The sequence below is a fragment of the Mya arenaria genome, chromosome 17 (assembly GCF_026914265.1).
Source record: "Mya arenaria isolate MELC-2E11 chromosome 17, ASM2691426v1".
NCBI classification, from domain to species: Eukaryota; Metazoa; Mollusca; class Bivalvia; order Myida; family Myidae; genus Mya; species Mya arenaria.
In genome coordinates, this window is record NC_069138.1 from 20,126,842 (window position 1) to 20,144,759 (window position 17,918).

General features: G+C 36.9%; 2 protein-coding genes across 9 annotated transcripts in view; one reads left to right on the forward strand and one right to left on the reverse strand.

The window, feature by feature from the left end:
- LOC128224913 (uncharacterized) overlaps nt 1–8,340 on the reverse strand; it is a 44,897-nt gene extending 36,557 nt beyond the window's left edge. For 4 of the 8 annotated variants that reach the window (XM_052935014.1, XM_052935015.1, XM_052935012.1 and 1 more), the window contains exon 1: nt 8,050–8,180. The gene's annotated coding sequence lies outside the window, so the exon portion shown is untranslated. Of the gene's footprint in view, nt 1–6,707; nt 6,735–8,049; nt 8,181–8,239 lie in introns of those variants that run through there. The other 4 variants (XM_052935017.1, XM_052935010.1, XM_052935011.1 and 1 more) reach the window with 4 other exon arrangements.
- On the forward strand, nt 686–13,379 carry LOC128223258 (fibrous sheath CABYR-binding protein-like). Its single transcript, XM_052932548.1, has 4 exons — nt 686–720; nt 10,809–10,869; nt 11,761–12,201; nt 12,408–13,379. The coding sequence occupies exons 1-4, from the start codon at nt 686–688 to the stop codon at nt 13,377–13,379; spliced, it is 1,509 nt and encodes a 502-aa protein (XP_052788508.1).
- Nucleotides 13,380–17,918: the final 4,539 nt, after the last annotated feature.

Sequence of the window (17,918 nt, forward strand, 5' to 3'; positions counted from 1 at the left end):
AATACGTCGCCAGGCCTTCGTTTTGACGGACAAAATGTGTTTATGCAAGGGGCAAGCGCTAGAAAATGTGAAGCCCAGATGCTTGTGAGTTGTAACTTCCACTTTGTAAACCTTATCCATATGAATAGATGGATATGCCTGGCTGTTCGTTGTTTTAGAGATGACAAGTTATTTGAATTTCGGTGGGTTGAATGATACAAGCCACCTTTCAGCCCACAATTGGATCATTTCCATGTCACAATTAAGTTGCTGATCAGCCCTGAATGAATCCAGCAGATATTGAAGCCGTGTCATACATAGAATAATACAAGACGACAAACTGGTTTCTTTCACTGACAATGCTGTAAAAGGTAGTTTCATCTGCGAAAATACGTATCAGTGATTTATTTCACAAACAATATCATTAATATTAAACAAAACCGTCTTGTTGACCTTATAATTATAGTTCTACTTTGCATAACATATTACATTAAAATGCCCTCCATTTCATGTTTTCATTTCATCACAATAGTAATACACATGGTCAGGCAGATCACCCATCCAGGTAGTAACCCTAACCGACGTTTCTTAACTTCATAACTGTTAAGTCCGAGTCAACAGCTTGCCCAGCAGCAAGGTAGTGTACGTAACTTAGATACACGAGGTAGTGTACAGAACATGTCACTAAAACAAAACTGTAGGAGAGATGGCTGATGTGTTTAGGTGCCATGCAACTATGTGGTAAGCCTCTTAGAAAATAATTCATATAATACATTTTGACAAATCAAGGGGTTTAAAAGAAAACATTGAAAAAGAACATGACAATGATATGCACTACTACGCTTTCACTCACATGATTTACTTGCGTTGGTAAGATGATTTTTTGTCATGTCATATAAAATGTATGGCATTCATCATATGGTAAATATACCACCATAATGTATATATCCTTTAAATCAATGTAGCAACGAATCTGAATGACATGCATGACCAAGTTTGTCACTGACCAAACTTGATCGATTTGTTCGGTAGGATAAATGATATAGCAAAAGTAAATCAAAGAATTTATTTGAAATAATAAATGACTCTCACTACAAAAAAACAAATGAACCGAAACATATGGACAACATGTATTTTATAACTGAATTTAGCAGTAAATAGCGATTGTCCAGTGAAACACACCGTTGTGACAGAGTAGCGTTGACAAACTTTGCACAAATTTGACAATGCGTCTTAAAATTTTAACATGAACACCAAAATTTGTTGTTGACTTGCATATTTTGTAAACAACATAGATTTATATCCACCCAGCGGTGAATAAGAATAATGACAACCTAAATATGAAAATAAAAATTTAAGATTATTAAGACCCTTGACAATTTATATACTTGAAACTGCTGAAAATATGTATAACATAGTGGGTTATTGCTTTTCCCGAGAAACATGGTGTGACAGAGGTGCGGCGCTGCCAAACATTGCGTGTGAGGTTGGTCTTGATGATGGGTGTATGCCTTTCAAGCAAGAGGCCAACTAAGAGGCACTTTTTCATGGCCTCTTAAATGGACATTAGTATTAAATTTGGTTTCTATCTGTTCTTTACTATTCCGTATCTAGAACAAGAGCAGTCATAGACTGCCATATCCCCCGTCGAATTAATTACAGTGACAGCTAGGGTTTAGGTTACTGTGCACTGCACTTCTGCTGCATTATTTTTCTGTATGTAAAGTTTGATCAAGTGAATAGAAAAAAGGGCAAACGCTTAACCAAACTGAACCCAGAATTATGGTTCATGTGTACTCCACTTCTCCTGAATGAGATATATCTGTATATGAAGTTTGGCGTAAATACATCAAATACTTTTCGAGTAAACTCAACCATGATTTATGGTTCTAGTGCACTGCACTTCTCCACAATAATATTCATTTGTATTTGAAATTTGATATAATAACCACAAAGACTTTCCAAGTTATGCTCCGAACAGAAAATTAGTATGATAATTAACACTGGGTAATAATTGGAAATAAACTGCCCCCATAGTTATGGTTCCTGTGCAACGCATGTATACTCAACGAGATCGATCCGTATATAAAGTTTGAATTCAATGCCTCGAGGACTTTTCGGGCTATGCTTTGGACAAAAAAATAAGTATGAACATTAACAATTGTATATTCAGTTGGAAGTAAATACCGCAAAGACCTTGCAAGTTATGCTTAGGACGGGAATTTTGTGTAAAAGTGTAACAAAGGGCAATAATACGCTACACGTTTTTTGCGTACTGCACTTATCCTCAATGCGATCTATCCGTATATGAAATTTTAAGTTAATACTTTACAAGTTATGCTCCCGAGAAAAACAAATAGTACGAGATTTAACGAAATACAGTTACTCAACAAAAACTGCAGTAACAGTTATCTTACAAATGCATTGAACTTCTCTTCAATAATTTATATCTGCATATGAAGTTTGAAGTCAATACCTCATAGACTTTGCGAGTTTCGCTCTGGACACGATTGCCCGGACGCACAATTAACACACACATGCGCACAAATGTCTACCTTGACTTTATCCCCTTCGCTTATCGGCAAGGTATAATGAAGAAGCCTGAATGCAAATGGTCATCAGCAGTCTGTGCCGCCTTTCTTTAATTTCAGCTCACACCCCTTTTGTCTGTAGAAGGGTTCACATCGCTTCTGTTTTATAAGTCTGTGGCTTTTTGTATCCTGATAATACTCCTGCATACATGCAGGGATTTGCTAAGATTTCTAGGATATTTGAGACACATACCAGGGTGTTTTTAACATCAAAATCAGCTCATTGGCTTGAGTACCACCTTTTCCTTCTTTCAAAATCATGATTTATATTACATAAATATACATATTTGTCTTATTTGTCATTTATAGGCAAAACAAGTTTTTTTATAGAAACAAAAATATTTATTACAGACTTACCTTTTCGAGTTCGATAAAATATACTTCCTATACAAAAGAATTTGCAAATTGTCGTTGTTCGCTTATTTCTCATTGCATGCATTTTATATGTGTCCTTAATTTAAATGTCTCTATTCCGATAAAACTTTTTTATAATTTGAACAATATTCCGCTATAACATATCAAGAAAATCACATGATTGTGTTCTTAAAATCGGAACGCCTCAGGTATAATCGAAGTGGGCAAATTAGAAAAACTGTCAATATTAGTGGAAGCAATAGCGCAATAAGACGTTATTGAAACAACATGCACATTTATCGGATTACTATGGGACCGTACATGATAATTTAAAGTGCCTTAATTAGGGGAAGTGTTCACTAGCAGATCCAGGGGGTGGGTGAGCGCATCCGGACGCTCTCCCTGAAATCGTCCAAAATTTACTTTTTTATAATTATTTCAACATAAAGAACACAGTAATAAAGTGCGCCCAGCATGCACCGTTTAAAATGAATTAGGTATCCCGAATTATCAATACGTATTTCAAGTTTCTTTTTAACTATGGCCCCTGAAAGGTGCGCTCTTGCACTTTCATTCTTTTACTGATATCATTATTTTGATCATCTGTTTTGTATTTTTATTTCGGTAAAGGTTCCTGAAAGGCCTAAAACAGCCTCGTATTCATGATTTGAAGTCATTGTCGACCTTCGATGTAACCTCTAAACCAACTGGCATTAATTGTTTTATGACAAATCTATTATTGATCGAAATGATATTCAAAATGCGCTCAGAATTCAATTGACTATCCAGTTTGTCTTTTATTCAATTAACTGTCCAATTTGTCTGTTATTCATTTAACTGTCCAGGTTGTCTGTTATTCATTTAACTGTCTAGGTTTTATGTAATTCATTTAACTGTCCAGGTTGTTTGTTACCGTTTGGTCATCGGCTCCAGAAAGCTTAAGAATAGTGTTTTTGGTTGTACGTAAGTGCTCGGCCATCTCCCGATTCCATCTTTTTAACTTAATGTTTAACGCAATATAAAGAGCTATAGAGATGTGATAGCTAATTTATCGAAATGGTACTTACTTATCCTTTCAGTCCAATGCACTATGGACTTAAACATTTTAGTAGTCCGACCAGAAAACTGGCAGTCTCGGACTACAATTTGTGTTGAACTCTGCTTTTTAAGATATTTATTTTTTGGAAATTCTCCCCCACTTGGAGACCATCAGTTATTTATTAATCCAGTAGATTGATATAATTCAGACACATATAATTGTCTTATTGAATATTAAAAATAATATGCCGATTGTTCAGAACTTCGCTAACATAAACAATGTTGTAAACCGTAGCGTTGTTAACTTTTAAAGCTTTATGACATTGATAGTTTTATACATATAGTTGTAATCTGCAATATTCCTTACAAGTACAAATTCGTAAAGAACTGTTTCAGCCCTGTTTTTTTAATTCGAGATTATACATTATTTAGATCGACAGAACGTGTTCTCTTCAAGATAAAGAATAGTTGAACAGCATTAATCGCCGCTTGACACAAAATACACACCAGAAAATATAGGCAATTATCAGGTACCACTCATGTCGTATGTATATACAGTCAATTCAAATAATTTAAATATAGTATTACTGGTTTAAAAAAAACAGCTTTAAAACAGATTAAATAAAGACCACTCGCTTTAGGGCAATATTCCCGGTGCTGTTGTTAATTTTAGGATGTGTCCGAGAACATCTTCTGTCCCAACTTTGACCCATTTTAAATATGTATGCGAAAAGCTACAGAAACAAGCTCAGTAGCAAAAATTTTAAACAAAAACCCGGTTTAATGGCACTGGGTAAACGCCAAAGACATAGAACATAAAATCACAAACAAGAAACATGGAAAAACAGCACATGTATGTTTATCAAGGATTGTTAGGTACCGCCTTGGAACGGTCAGTAAAATCTAAATTTGGAGTCAACCAAAATAGATTTAATCTACTTTATTTCACTTTATTCTGCATTATTTCAACAGAAGAAGAGCTAATGTTTATTATGACCAAGTACTAAGATATCTTCAAAGTTCAGGAGTATATCTCGATACAACCTTAAAAAGTTGGAACTACTCACCTTCAGGTATACATTTTATTTATTCCATTTCTAAAGAAGTCGACTGAGTTTGAACATTTAGGATTTCTGTATGTAGTGTCCGAACTTGAAAACATATCTGAATTATATATTCACGAACATTCTTCAAAGAGTAAGATTAATTCTTGAAGTTATTTTATTAACTTATTGCCTGTTTTTGTTAAACAATAACTTTCATCCTCCACCCTACTTGCACTTAACGTTGTGTTGAATACACCGTTCAGCGGCTATACAATTATTATTTACAATTTATCAATTTAAATTTAATATGTAAGTAAGTGATGAAAAAACCACTAATGTCCACTGGAGTTTTTGTAATACCGCTAGCTTCAACATATATATCGATATATATCAAGTAATGTTGGTGTTCTCTGAGTTACTCTTGTTGGTTACATTATAGTATTTACCTCTTTGCAATACACAGTGTAAAATGTAGCTAGTTTAACAATGCTATCTGAAAGTTTGTCTGAAAGGGTTTTTCTGTAAAGATTAATACATCAAAATCATATTTGTTCGTTTATGCATGATCATTAATTTCTTATACTGCGAATACTAAGATGAATGATAGATAATAAATTGCACCATTCTTCATTAAACAGACCGTGATTTCGTTAAACATCGTCGAAAAGAACGATTGTTATTATGCTGATGTATATATACATACACATACATAATATCGACGGAATACTGTCTTTCCAGTTAGTATTCATCATAAAAGAATACGTTTCTTTCAAACTACATGACACATGTTTGAAACAAATATCTATAGAAAGCTGTGAAAACAAGACAAGTTGACCAACAAAACGCATAACCCTCTACTTGAGGTGAGGATACAATCTAAGGTCAAAAACCAATGTTGACATTATGTAATAGTTTGACCTATTTGCACCATTTTCTTCAGCGTACCTATTTCAATAATTATGTCCAATGGTACTATTACACGTTGGATGTATTGTGATTTCCAAACAACAATATTTCAAGAACAACATTTTGATGCATATATTTTATCATTTTGCAAGTATCATTTTTTTGACACTGATAGATAAATTAATAAAATATGCTATAAAACATTTCTTTAATTGAACACTAGCTTTATAGCAGTGCAATGCATCATTGCCGTTGGACTGAAAGGTGTTTTAAATCATTGTTGTCTTAACCATGATGCTTTCATAACTTTTAAGTATGTTATAGTCTGTCGACATACATACACAATAACACAACTTTGGAATCATTTTATGGATATGATTTTGGCCAATTTAGGTTAACATAGTTTGTCTATACAAAAGGAATCAATCAATACAAACAGATACCTGAGACTTATCACCGTTTAAAGAATCGGTAAACGTGAATTTGAATCCAATAGCCAATACTCCTTTTGTTAAACCAGTACCAAAAACTTTAAATACTCTATTGAATATTCGATAATAACCCACTTGTACCTGTCGGTGTATAATGATATAACGAACATAAATTGCGTCAGGATAATGGGTTTTGTAGTATCCAGTCGTTGATCACTTGAAATTACCATTTCAATTATTATGTTATGTTTCACTTTTTTCTTTATTATGTTATTTAAGTATTGATATATGTTGGAAAAAGGTTATGGTCATTTAAACTAATTGGAAGCCCCCAGTAGACAGTTAAATATATATTCACTGACCGTGCTAAGGCGGTATTCCCATTTTATCGTTACTTCTTTTTTTGAGGATCAACCACTTGGTTTGTAGTACCATTTCAAAACCCAGCAGCATATCAAGTTACACGTTCTTCCACAGTAGCACTTCACGGGTCGAGGTTTCCACTCATCCACATATCCCCCTTCAAAGGCCCGGTTATCAGCCGAAACAGCTGTTCAAGAGCCCTCTAACAGTATCTCATTCAGAGGTTCACTACCTGACCAAAACATCATTCTGGAGTCATTTTACATTGGCACAGTAGGTCCTAAAGAGGCAAGTTCGTCGGACATATCAGCTCTTCAAGAAACCGCTCAGTCACGGGCACACATACAATGTTTTTAAGGCCTGAACTATCATCCCGACAGCTCTTCCAGAAGCAGAAGACCTACTTAACATCCTCAAATAATATGTTCAAAAAATAATTCTATGACGGCAACTTAAACACAGATGTAGCTACTGTGGCCCTGACATTAAATTTAATTGATATTATTCGACCTTCATCAGAACATTAATTGTACAGAAATACACATTCGTACTGCAGTCGTCACCAGTCAATTTGAGCGTAACGATAACAAAAACACCTGTTGTGCGAAATAACAGCAAAAGTCAAGGACTAGGGTACACTGTGAAAAGGTCATTCTCATGTGTGGAACATATTTCTGAAACTTCAGTACCATATAAATAATATTATATTGACAGCGCAGTGGTGTTCAAGCAACCAACATTTCGAACTCGAACTTATAACATCGAAACAGTCATTTCGGTACCCGCATAACGAACAAGCCGCAAGTTCACAATACATAACATTTAATGCCAAACGAAAGTGCCTGGACATACTTAATATAATGGAAGGGCACACTCACAGAAAGGAGCAGTCAAAAACCTTTCGATATTGAACAGGAAGGACATTGTTCCTGCCCGAAAAAGGTCACGGACACCGTTACGCACTAAAGCAGGCGCCAAAGATGACTATACCAAGTCAGTTAACGTCGTTGACGTAATCAACACTCTTTTTACGCATCGGTAACAAACGTTGGTGGTGATGTAATCAGGACTTCACTACAGTTTTAGCAGGCAATTTGAGTTGTACTCAATTTGCGACAGATAAATATGACTTCGTTTATATTTGTTCTGCGTTAATTACTATGCTATAACTACAGATGTGTTACAAACGATATAAATACATACATTATGAATCAGTGCTTTATTTTTAGAATATCAGTAAAGGTGGCTTTTTCGTCAGTAGGGTAAACACCTGTTAACTCATGAACTTTGCCAGAAGAAGAACATCGTACGTAGGAGGATTACGAAGTAAAATATACATACCGTGATATTGCTTACTGGTTGAACATATCCACACAAAATGTAACTTCTCATTAAACAGCTTACAAAAACATGAACCAAGTGTTTTACACATTTCTGAATGTAAGCGAATACCGTCTTGAAATTACGTTCTAATTCCAATCGATAAACCTTCATTACTTTAATTATTTACCTTATATTTTGCAATACTCACCATTCAATTCATTGATCGGCTTGAGAGAAGGTTTGTGAAATATGATCTCATGCTTTACAACTGAAATTCGATTTAACGTTAAATATAAACCATTACACTATTCAAGCTATTTACTTTTGAGTACAGGTATGGCATGAGTCTACACGTAGTTTTTATCTTTTACCGGATTTGAATAACAAACATTTAAGCACGTAGCGTCGCCAGCCAAAATAAGTCTTGTTCATTCTATTTTGAGATTTCTTGCTCATAAGCAGGTAATCATAGTTAGATTTACATTCTTTCGAAAAGGTTCTATAAAAAAAAATTTTTTTTCACATAGTTATAAGTTTGTTTCTGAATCCCATCCCTTGGTTAAATTGGGTTTTTGTTGTTAACTTAACTTCCTCAACAGAATACACATTGCAGTTGACGTCACGTTATTAATCGAAATTTAAATAGAATAAAATCATCAGAGTGATTTAATGATCAACGTGGAAAAGGCAAAAGGGAAAGCTCACTTTTATCGTATTTTGCTTAAAAGTATTCCCTCATTTAAACACTATTTGATTATGAAATTGCTGGATACTCTCAATATTTCGAAATGGTTTAAGAAACAATTAATTGCGCGCATACAATTACGATTTAGTTGATTTTAAATTTGTGATAGGTTAATCTGTAGGGTAGCGAAATGTAGCATAATATTAGCCAAAATTTGTAGTTTCAAACAATGACTGCATCGTAGCTTTGAAAAAAAAAATGAATTAAGAGCTCTAAATTGTATTCCTCCATCTGCAGATAGAGTTGGGATCTCTAATCATAAAATCATTTGGGGTTTACCTATTGTAAAGTTTCCTTAAGTTAATGCATACTTTGATAAGATGTTCCTTTTGCGTTTTATACTTTATTTAGGATTGCTGGGATAAGAGTGAGATTTGTGCACTTAAACTGGTTAAACCCCAGTGAATTTACATTTTACTGACCGTTCCAAGGCAGTACCTTGATAAACATACCTAGTTTTTTGTATATAGTATGTATGCTTTGTGCTGTTTGTGGAGTTTTGTGCTGTTCTTCCATGTTTCTTGTTAGTGATTTTTTTTGTTTTTATGTTCGATGTCTTTGGCATTTACCCAGTGCCATTAAACCGGGTTAATGTTTAAACGTTTTGCTACTGAGCTTGTTTCTGTAGATTTTTTGTAGGGTCCTATAGTTGAGTAAAAAAGTCGATCTAACAATAGTGTGATATACAATATCAAAAGCCATTACTTAACGGCCGGCCACAATGCCATTTGAAGGACCAATATTTAAATTGTTTATATTTATTTATTTAGTTGTGAGGTTAAATATTTAGCAAGCATAATTCATATATCCGCAACAAGTGAAGCTGTAATACGGTGCTGAGCATATTTTACGAAAGAAGGTTTTATAAGATTTCCATTCAAAAAGCATTTACCTTTTTCCGGAAATGTCTTAATACAAAATGCATATGTTTATATGTTTATGAGTCAAAATTAGCAAAACTATCCACAACTATCAACACAAAATTATCAACAGTGTCTTGAGACTGTGTGGTGATAAAGATATTTCAAAAATGATATTTGGATTTTTGTAACATGGAAATGAATTTCATCCACCATTTTCTATTTTTTTAAAAATATTTTTTATATTTGAAAAAAATATCATCAATAACTCTCAAGACATTGTTCATTAGGTAGTCTGGGGCATTTTGACACAAAAACAAAGTAAAAATGTCTATGTGTCAGACTTTTCCGAAGGAATGTGAATGCTTTTTGATCGAAAATCTGATAAAATCTTTTTTAAATTGTGTTTAACGCCATACTACCCCTAAACATGTCATGTCATGTCATGTTTACTCCTCAAAAAAATCGTTCCTCAAAACTAAATGAAACATGAACTTTTGAAACGTTTTAATTTTTTACCTTCCCCACCCACTTTTGATCTGAGGAAGGCCCTTAAGCTAAATCAAAAATCAAGTTATTGATTACATTGTCACGAACGATTTTAAACAAGCTGGGAGGAAGTGTAACACTTCATTATCCATTAAGTGCTTTTGTAACATTTTATTCCAATCATTTACCTAACCGTTAATAATGTACAATTGAAACTGTTCAAACATAAGCTTATCTCACTGCTATATATACTGACTTTCGTTGGCAGTAGTTATCAATTATACTATAAATTGAACGAAATTTTGCAATTTTAGTTTTGTGCGCAGAAAACGTTTAGCACCATATTCGTTATATGCATTATTCTATTATAATTGATTTATAATATAAGAAAAAACGTTCTCTTTTCTTTTGAATACCTATGCAGTATTCAGTGTTTATTGTTTTAAATTCGTAAAAGGGGATCTTTCATTGTTATCACAATGTAGGTCATTACAACTGATGCGCATATACATGGTATATTAAGCACGAATGTACATGCAACAGTTCTTTATGTCACAATGAGATCACGTGTATGTGTCATACTTTACCGAAAATATATCACTGTTTGCGATTTTTAATATAAACAGCATTCGTTCATATACTGATAAAAAAACAACAACATGACATTTTCTTTATTCCGCCAGTTCTAGTCAAGAAAATGTTGAAACACCTCACATCGTTCTGTTTGCAAGGTTCGAGAAAGTGGTGAGTCACTTTTTTAAATATTTTACACAAACGGAAGCTATCGTAATTTCAAAGATGTTTCCAAATAGTTTTATATATTCTTTGCATGGTGGTATACTGCAAATTATAAATTATTATAAATAAATATGGCTTGAAACCAAGAGAACTGTCTCGTCGAAGTAAGTAGTTAAAAAGTACGTCGATTTTCGTATAGATGTGGAGAGACGGGGCGGAATATTGCGAACAAACTAAGACAAATCAAACATAGAAACCGTCATGGCACCTTTCACGTTTTAATTTAATTTTGTGTGAATTCAATCATTGTTGTCTGCCAGGTTTTCCTAAAACATTTTAAAAAACCGGAAAAAAGTCGTCAGTAAAGAAAATAATAAAAGTCGGGGATATGTTACTGGACATCAAATATAATTTAATCATTTATGTATAATATGTAAATAAAGACCGGGGTATCCATAGTTGGTGACATTGTCTTCGAGTCCAAAAACAACTATTTTATTTAAAAAGCTTCACTCTCTGTCCACCTGAACCAGCTATCCTTGACAACCTTTTCTCAGAGTACCGAAAGTAGCACCATCACAAAACCGCAGCCGTTCTTCAAAAAACAGTTTTAACCGCCCTCATCCGCTTTACAACAGAAACCCCTTCACACGCAGCTGCCCTTTTATAATCACTCTCACCAACTAGTAACCGCTCTTCTAGAGGCGCTATCAGCGACCCGCATCAGATCTCCCGCAGGCGATCTTCCAGAGACACACTCACCTACCGTTGTCGTTCTCCCAGAGGCACGCTCACCCACCACAGCCGCTCTTCCAAAAGCAGGCTTATCGATCGCAGCTGCTCTTCTAGGGTCCCGCACATCAACCTCGCAAACATAAACACACTCACCTACCGCAGTCACTCCGCAGGAGGCACGCTCCCTACCCGCAGTCGCTCTGCCAAAGCCACGTTCATCGACCGCAGCCGCTCTCTAAGAGCACGTTCACCTTCAGCCGCCCTTCCAGAGGCTCAGCATTCCGCAGCCACATTTCAAGAGGCACATTCCAAACCTACAACCGCTCTTTTAAGGGGCGCGCTTCCAACCTGCAGCCGTTCTTCCAGAGGCATACTGCCCACTCGCAGAGCTGCTATTTAAGAGGCGCTCTCCTCAACCTAAGCGCCTCTGAAGAGGCAATCTCGCCGACCACAGCCACTCTTCCAAAGGCACACTCTCAGCCTACTGCAACTATTTCAAAGGCACATTCATCAACTGCAGTCGCTCTTCCAGAGGTACACTCACAGACAGCTGCCGCTCTGCCAGAGGCCCGCTTCCCACCGCAGTCACTCTTACAGAGGCACGTTTCCCACCTGCAGCCACTTTTCCAGAGGCACACTCACAGACCGCAGTCGCTCTTCCATAAGCACACTCACCGACAGCAGCCGCTCTGCAATAGTCACGCTCCCCAACCGAAATCACTCTTTAATAGGCACGCTCCCCACATGCAGCCACTATTCCAGAGGCAAACTCTCCAACCGCATCCGCTGTTCAAACGGCACACGCATAGACCACAGTCGCTCTGCAAGAGGAACGCCCCACACCTGCGGCGACTCTTTTGGAGGCACGATCTACGCCCGCAGCCTCTCTTCCAGATACACCCTCCCCACCCGCAGCCATTCTCTCTGAGGTACACTCCTCACCCAGAGCCGCTCTTCCAGAGGCACACTCTCCAGCCGCAGCCACACTTCCAGACGAACAATCCCCACCCGCAGCAACTCCTCCAGAGGCAGACTCCCCACCCGCAGCCAATCCTCCAGAGGCAGGCTCCCCACCCACAGCCACTCCTCCAGAGGCAGGCTCCCCACCCACAGCTACTCCTCCAGAGGCAGGCTCCCCACCCGTAGCCACTCTTCCAGAGGTAGACTCACCATCCACAGCCACTCTTCCGGAGGTACAGTCCCAACCGGAAGCCACTTTTTCAGAGGCACTCTCCACACCCGCAGCCATCCTTCCGGAAGTACAGTCCCAACCCGCAGCCACTTTTTCAGAGGCACTCTCCCCACCCGCAGCCACTCTTCCAGAGGTACACTCCCCACCCGCAGCCACTGTTCCGGAAGAACAGTCCCAACCCGCAGCCACTCATCCAGAGTCACACTCCCCACCCGCAGCCTCGCTTCCAGAGGCACTCTCCCCAATCGCTTCCGGTCTTCCAGAGTTACACTCCCACCCGCTGACGCTCTTCCAAAGGCACTCTCACCATTTCACGACCGCTCTACGAGAGGTACACTCACTGACCGCGGTCGCTTTGGGGGAGGCATGCGCTCCACCTGCAGTCATACTTCCAGAGGAAAGCTTACCACCCGCAGCCATTATTCCAGAGGCATGCTCCACACCCGTAGCCACTTTTTCAGAGGCACTCTCCCCACCCATAGGCACTTTTCCTGGGACACGCGCACCAACTCGCAGCCTCTCGCACTCATTCAACCACCGCAGCCGCTCTGCCAGATGCATGCTAACCATCCTGCAGCCACTCTTTTAAAGGCACGCTCCTTGATCACAGCCTCTCTTAGCAAAGCATATTCTCCAATTGCAGTCGCTCTGCCAGAAACACACATAGAACCGCAGCCGCTCTGGGAGAGGCACGCTCCATACCAACAGCCACTTTTACAGAACCACACTCACTTACCTCTGTCGCCTTTTGCAAGCTCACCAACCCGAAGCCACCTTTAAAGAGTTACATTTAGCCACCGATGTTACTCTATGAGATTCACGCTCATCCAACGCAAGCGCTCTGCCCGAGGCATCCACACAAACCCGCAGCCACTTTTCAAGAGGCACACTCACATACTGCAGCCGCGCTTTTTGGTCATGCTCATCAACTCGCGGCCATTTTCCAGAGCCACTCTCGGCCATCGCATCTCGATGTCATGGCTGATTGATTGTAACTTCTGCTTTACCTCATTTCGTATTCTGCTTGACGAATGCTTTCAAACGATTCCAAACACGACTATATTTGTTGCAGAAATAAATAATTACTCATCATTGAAAGCTTCAATAGTATACTTCCGGTCGCTTTGAGAGCCCATTGCTTGAGAACGGTTAAGGCATGCCGCGCAAAGAGTTCTGTCTACCGCGTTTAAGCATTGTTAAAGAAACACAGTATTCCAGATAAAAGGGTAATAACTTGTCAAAACAAAAATCAGGGTTTCAAATGAAAGGTTTTTGAGTGTTCAATAATTGGGCACATTCAGTAAGAATAGTATTACTCATGTCGTGATAATGGTAAAACGGACATGACTGAGTGGTTAGAATATGGGTTTACAACATCAAAAATGGCATTTTTGTCTTTGGTTCGAATTCTGGTATAAAAATACGTTTGGCATTTGTAATTTTGTTTTGCTTTTGCATTTGTTTGACAACATATTACTAGTCGATTGATTGATTTTGCTCTTGATTTTATGTATATAAAAGACAAATGAATCAAAATGGGAAATATACAAACACTACAGCTGTCGCAGACCGTTAACAAATGCCCCTGAATTGATATGGTCGGAGTGATTGCCATTTGTATGATTTTAAGGAAACAGCCTCGGTCATTTTCTATATCAATCTGCCAATGTTCAATGCACCCCATACCCATAATTAAACACTGAGCAAGCGGGAAGACCAGATTTGAGTTTAATTTCTTGTAAAGCATGCTAAGTAGTTTCTACCGGACCTAGGAGAATGAATCTAAAATTAAATCAAAGTCAAAATTTACATCAGATTTATCATTATATTTATATGATGAAATCTACTTTCCCAAATTTCATGAATCAGTTCAATCGTTATAAAACATAGTTATATATACTAAATGAAATAACACTTTGCATTATATATTTGTGTATAGTCTGTATATCTATTGATTATGTAAAATGTCAATAAACTATGATGATGTTTTATACAGCATGCATTAACAATGAAATGGCTTTTTATATCTTATTTCCGTTAAGATATTTATTTATTTCACTTTTGCTATCAAAAACTGCATTTCAACAAGGTCATCCGTTATATTGACAACATTCTCATCGGATTAAATAAACAAGTTCATATGACACTTTATTAATAATTTAAGGAACAAGTTAAGGCTTTTTAGAATAATGTTAATTAAAAAAGCTAAAATAATTATAAGCCTTAGGATCAGACTTCTTACACTCGTCTATCTCACTCATTTCACACATTTTTAAAAAAGCTCAGCTAATTATATGTTATTTTATCTTCGTAAGCTTTAAACCTATCATTTCTTCTAGAAATAGTTCTGTGAGACAAATATTTACAATTATAAATAAAATATAATCAAATACTGGAAGATTAAGATAAAACGTTTTTACATGTATCATGCAGCACGATCACAAATCTGCAACTGATCTCCCGAAGTCACGCTCACCTGCCAAAAACTGATCTCGCAGAGGAACGCTTTTTGTCCGACGAGTGTCCTAAAGTACCACGCCAACATTATCATTTTTAAGAAAATTGTTGTGACATCAGAGGTCTACAAGTTGATAACTGAACAAACATTTGGCGTACACATTAAAAAAAACAGGTCCGATCGATATGGCATACTTTGACACCTTCAGGGAAATATAAGAAATTTCCCCCAAAATTACATTTGAGCAACAACCTAGCATTTGACACCAACTGAGCAATATTAAGCTGAGGTAACAGGAATACACCTTTTATTCAGGAAAACGTCCTAGTCGAGGGTACACTCTAAAGGTTCCTTTGTTATGTGTATAACCGGCTTTTGAGACTTAAGTACCATAATGAAAGGCGCGCAGCGGTACTTCGACCGACGAACAGATCAAAATCAATCTATAGCAAACGTCAAAGAACTTGCCGATTTCATTTTCATTCAAATTGGAACAATCCATAATCAGGAAGGTTGAACCGGGTGCGCACATGAATCAAACTCCAAACTGGATTTAGTGAGTTAAAGCTAGTAAGTCTTTCTGGTATAAAATACGCCACCGATCAAAGTATACAAACGTTTGAAGAATATATCTTACGACGTCGAGTACCATCTCGGTGTGTGGAATAATTGGGTTACATTGTTATGAGAACTAGTGGCAATGTCACAGGGCAGAGCATGACAGGACAAACGAATGGTAATCGGTGTACATGCATGACGTAAACTAGCCAATCGACTTGCATTAAGATTTTTTTCTGTTATGTGGGCTGATACCGCATGATTATTTCTTAGACAGTTTTACCGTCATCGATTTAGTATGTCATATCGGTCTGATAGGCAAAATATTTACTGACACAATTAATCACAAGTTGTGGTTGCATTTAGCGGTTAGTTGTTTTGTAAAGACATATGTACTGGATATATACAGGCGCGGACAGAAACTTCGATTTTTGTTTACATTTTAGCAAACGTAGATAGGGCGATCAGTGAAACGGATCCAGGGATTTCATGAAAATTATCAAATAATCCGCATATTTACGACTGTAAGCCTTAAAGCTGTATTTACAGCACTACTTAAACAAATAACAATAATGCAATTAAATATTTAGAAACATGTCTCGCAGCTTATATTGTGAAGAGGCACAAGGAAAAATGACCAACAGACACAAAAAGAGACTAACTAAGTAACAAGACAACAAACACAACTTGTAAATGAACTCAAACACTCGTTATCAATACAATAACAAGACTATTTCATGCAAGATTTATCAAATTCGAAACACACTTAAGTAGTCTATCTTCACGTTTTCACCAATACAGTTCAGAAACTCATAAAAATAACTAGGAAATAAAATCACTGACAATGTATGAATTTATATATATTGCTATCATTTAGTAGAATAAAATAGTCGTGAAGAAATAATGTTTTAAATCGTTATTGCATACAGAAAACATATATAGAGTGAAACTGTATGATAATGCAATAAATAAATCACACACAAGTTCAAACTATGACACACATAATAATTTTTAATATGTCAAGCCTTTTGGCTATTTTGCTGTGAACATTATTTAAAGAATATACACATGAAATCATGCACGAACGTTAGACTGTTGGCTGAGCAAATTATTGTGTATTTTATATCTAACAACCCAAGAAATATGATATGTACAGCCATATAATCAAAACTAATACAATATAATTTATCTATACACATAAAGTACAAAGAACAAATAAACTAGCATGCCACGACATGATGACGCAGGTAACATTTGAATTATATTTGTTACGGGACAAAACATTATTTTCAAAGAAAACGTGTTTAGCGACAATTTGTTGTTTTCCGACACAATTACCAGGTATTTTTTGTTTATACTTTTACATGCCTCAATCATGCGACAACTTCTACGTTTTGTCAATATCTTTATCATTAAGGCTATGATGTGTAATGTGTCCCGATGTATAAACATCGGTGGAAGATACAATGTCTCCGTTTCAAAGATATAGAATTAATACACACAAACATATTGCTCGGATTTGAAATATACCGTTTCACCGAAGGGCAGTCAACTCAGTGTTTAAGAAAAAGAACCCCTCTGTATAAAACGCGCAAATCTCAGTATCAACAAGTCGCTTAAAGGGCATAGTCAAGCGACATCAGTCTACATATTGGCAAGTCTTTCGACGACAACATCCTTCAATTCTTTAAATGTAAACTCCTCGATTCTGCAATTTACCTGTTTCCATTTCTTAAACGCGCGGCCTTTTCCAAATCTATCAACCACTCTTAAATTCTTGAGTCCAACCAATGAAAAATCAAAGCTTTTGTAAGTGCAAACCGATCCTAGTTCCCGTCGGCATTCCTCGTTTGCGCAATACACGGCCCCTCCATATTGGGCGTTTTCCGTTTCAGTAAAGGTAGGAGCACCCCTATTGATAGAAAGGTGTCGTTTTGCTTTGTCAACAATGATAACATGATGTGCTCCTTTTATGACCCTGATGTCGTCTGACAAGCAAATAAAAGAACTGCAGTTAAAGCATTCAAAGCGGGCACCTGTAGCTGCAATGTACATCTCTCTTTCTTTTACGTCCCTTTCTTCCTCTTCTTTCATTTCTTTTTGAATGTCTAA

Bases quoted from the DNA above. Each gene is read 5' to 3' on its own strand.
- LOC128223258 (XM_052932548.1), top strand. From the start codon at position 686: ATGGCTGATGTGTTTAGGTGCCATGCAACTATGTG. The intron at 10,870-11,760 runs GTGAGTCACTTT...CACCTACCGCAG, and splicing joins TTGCAAGGTTCGAGAAAGTG to TCACTCCGCAGGAGGCACGC. The intron at 12,202-12,407 runs GTTTCCCACCTG...GCACACGCATAG, and splicing joins AGTCACTCTTACAGAGGCAC to ACCACAGTCGCTCTGCAAGA.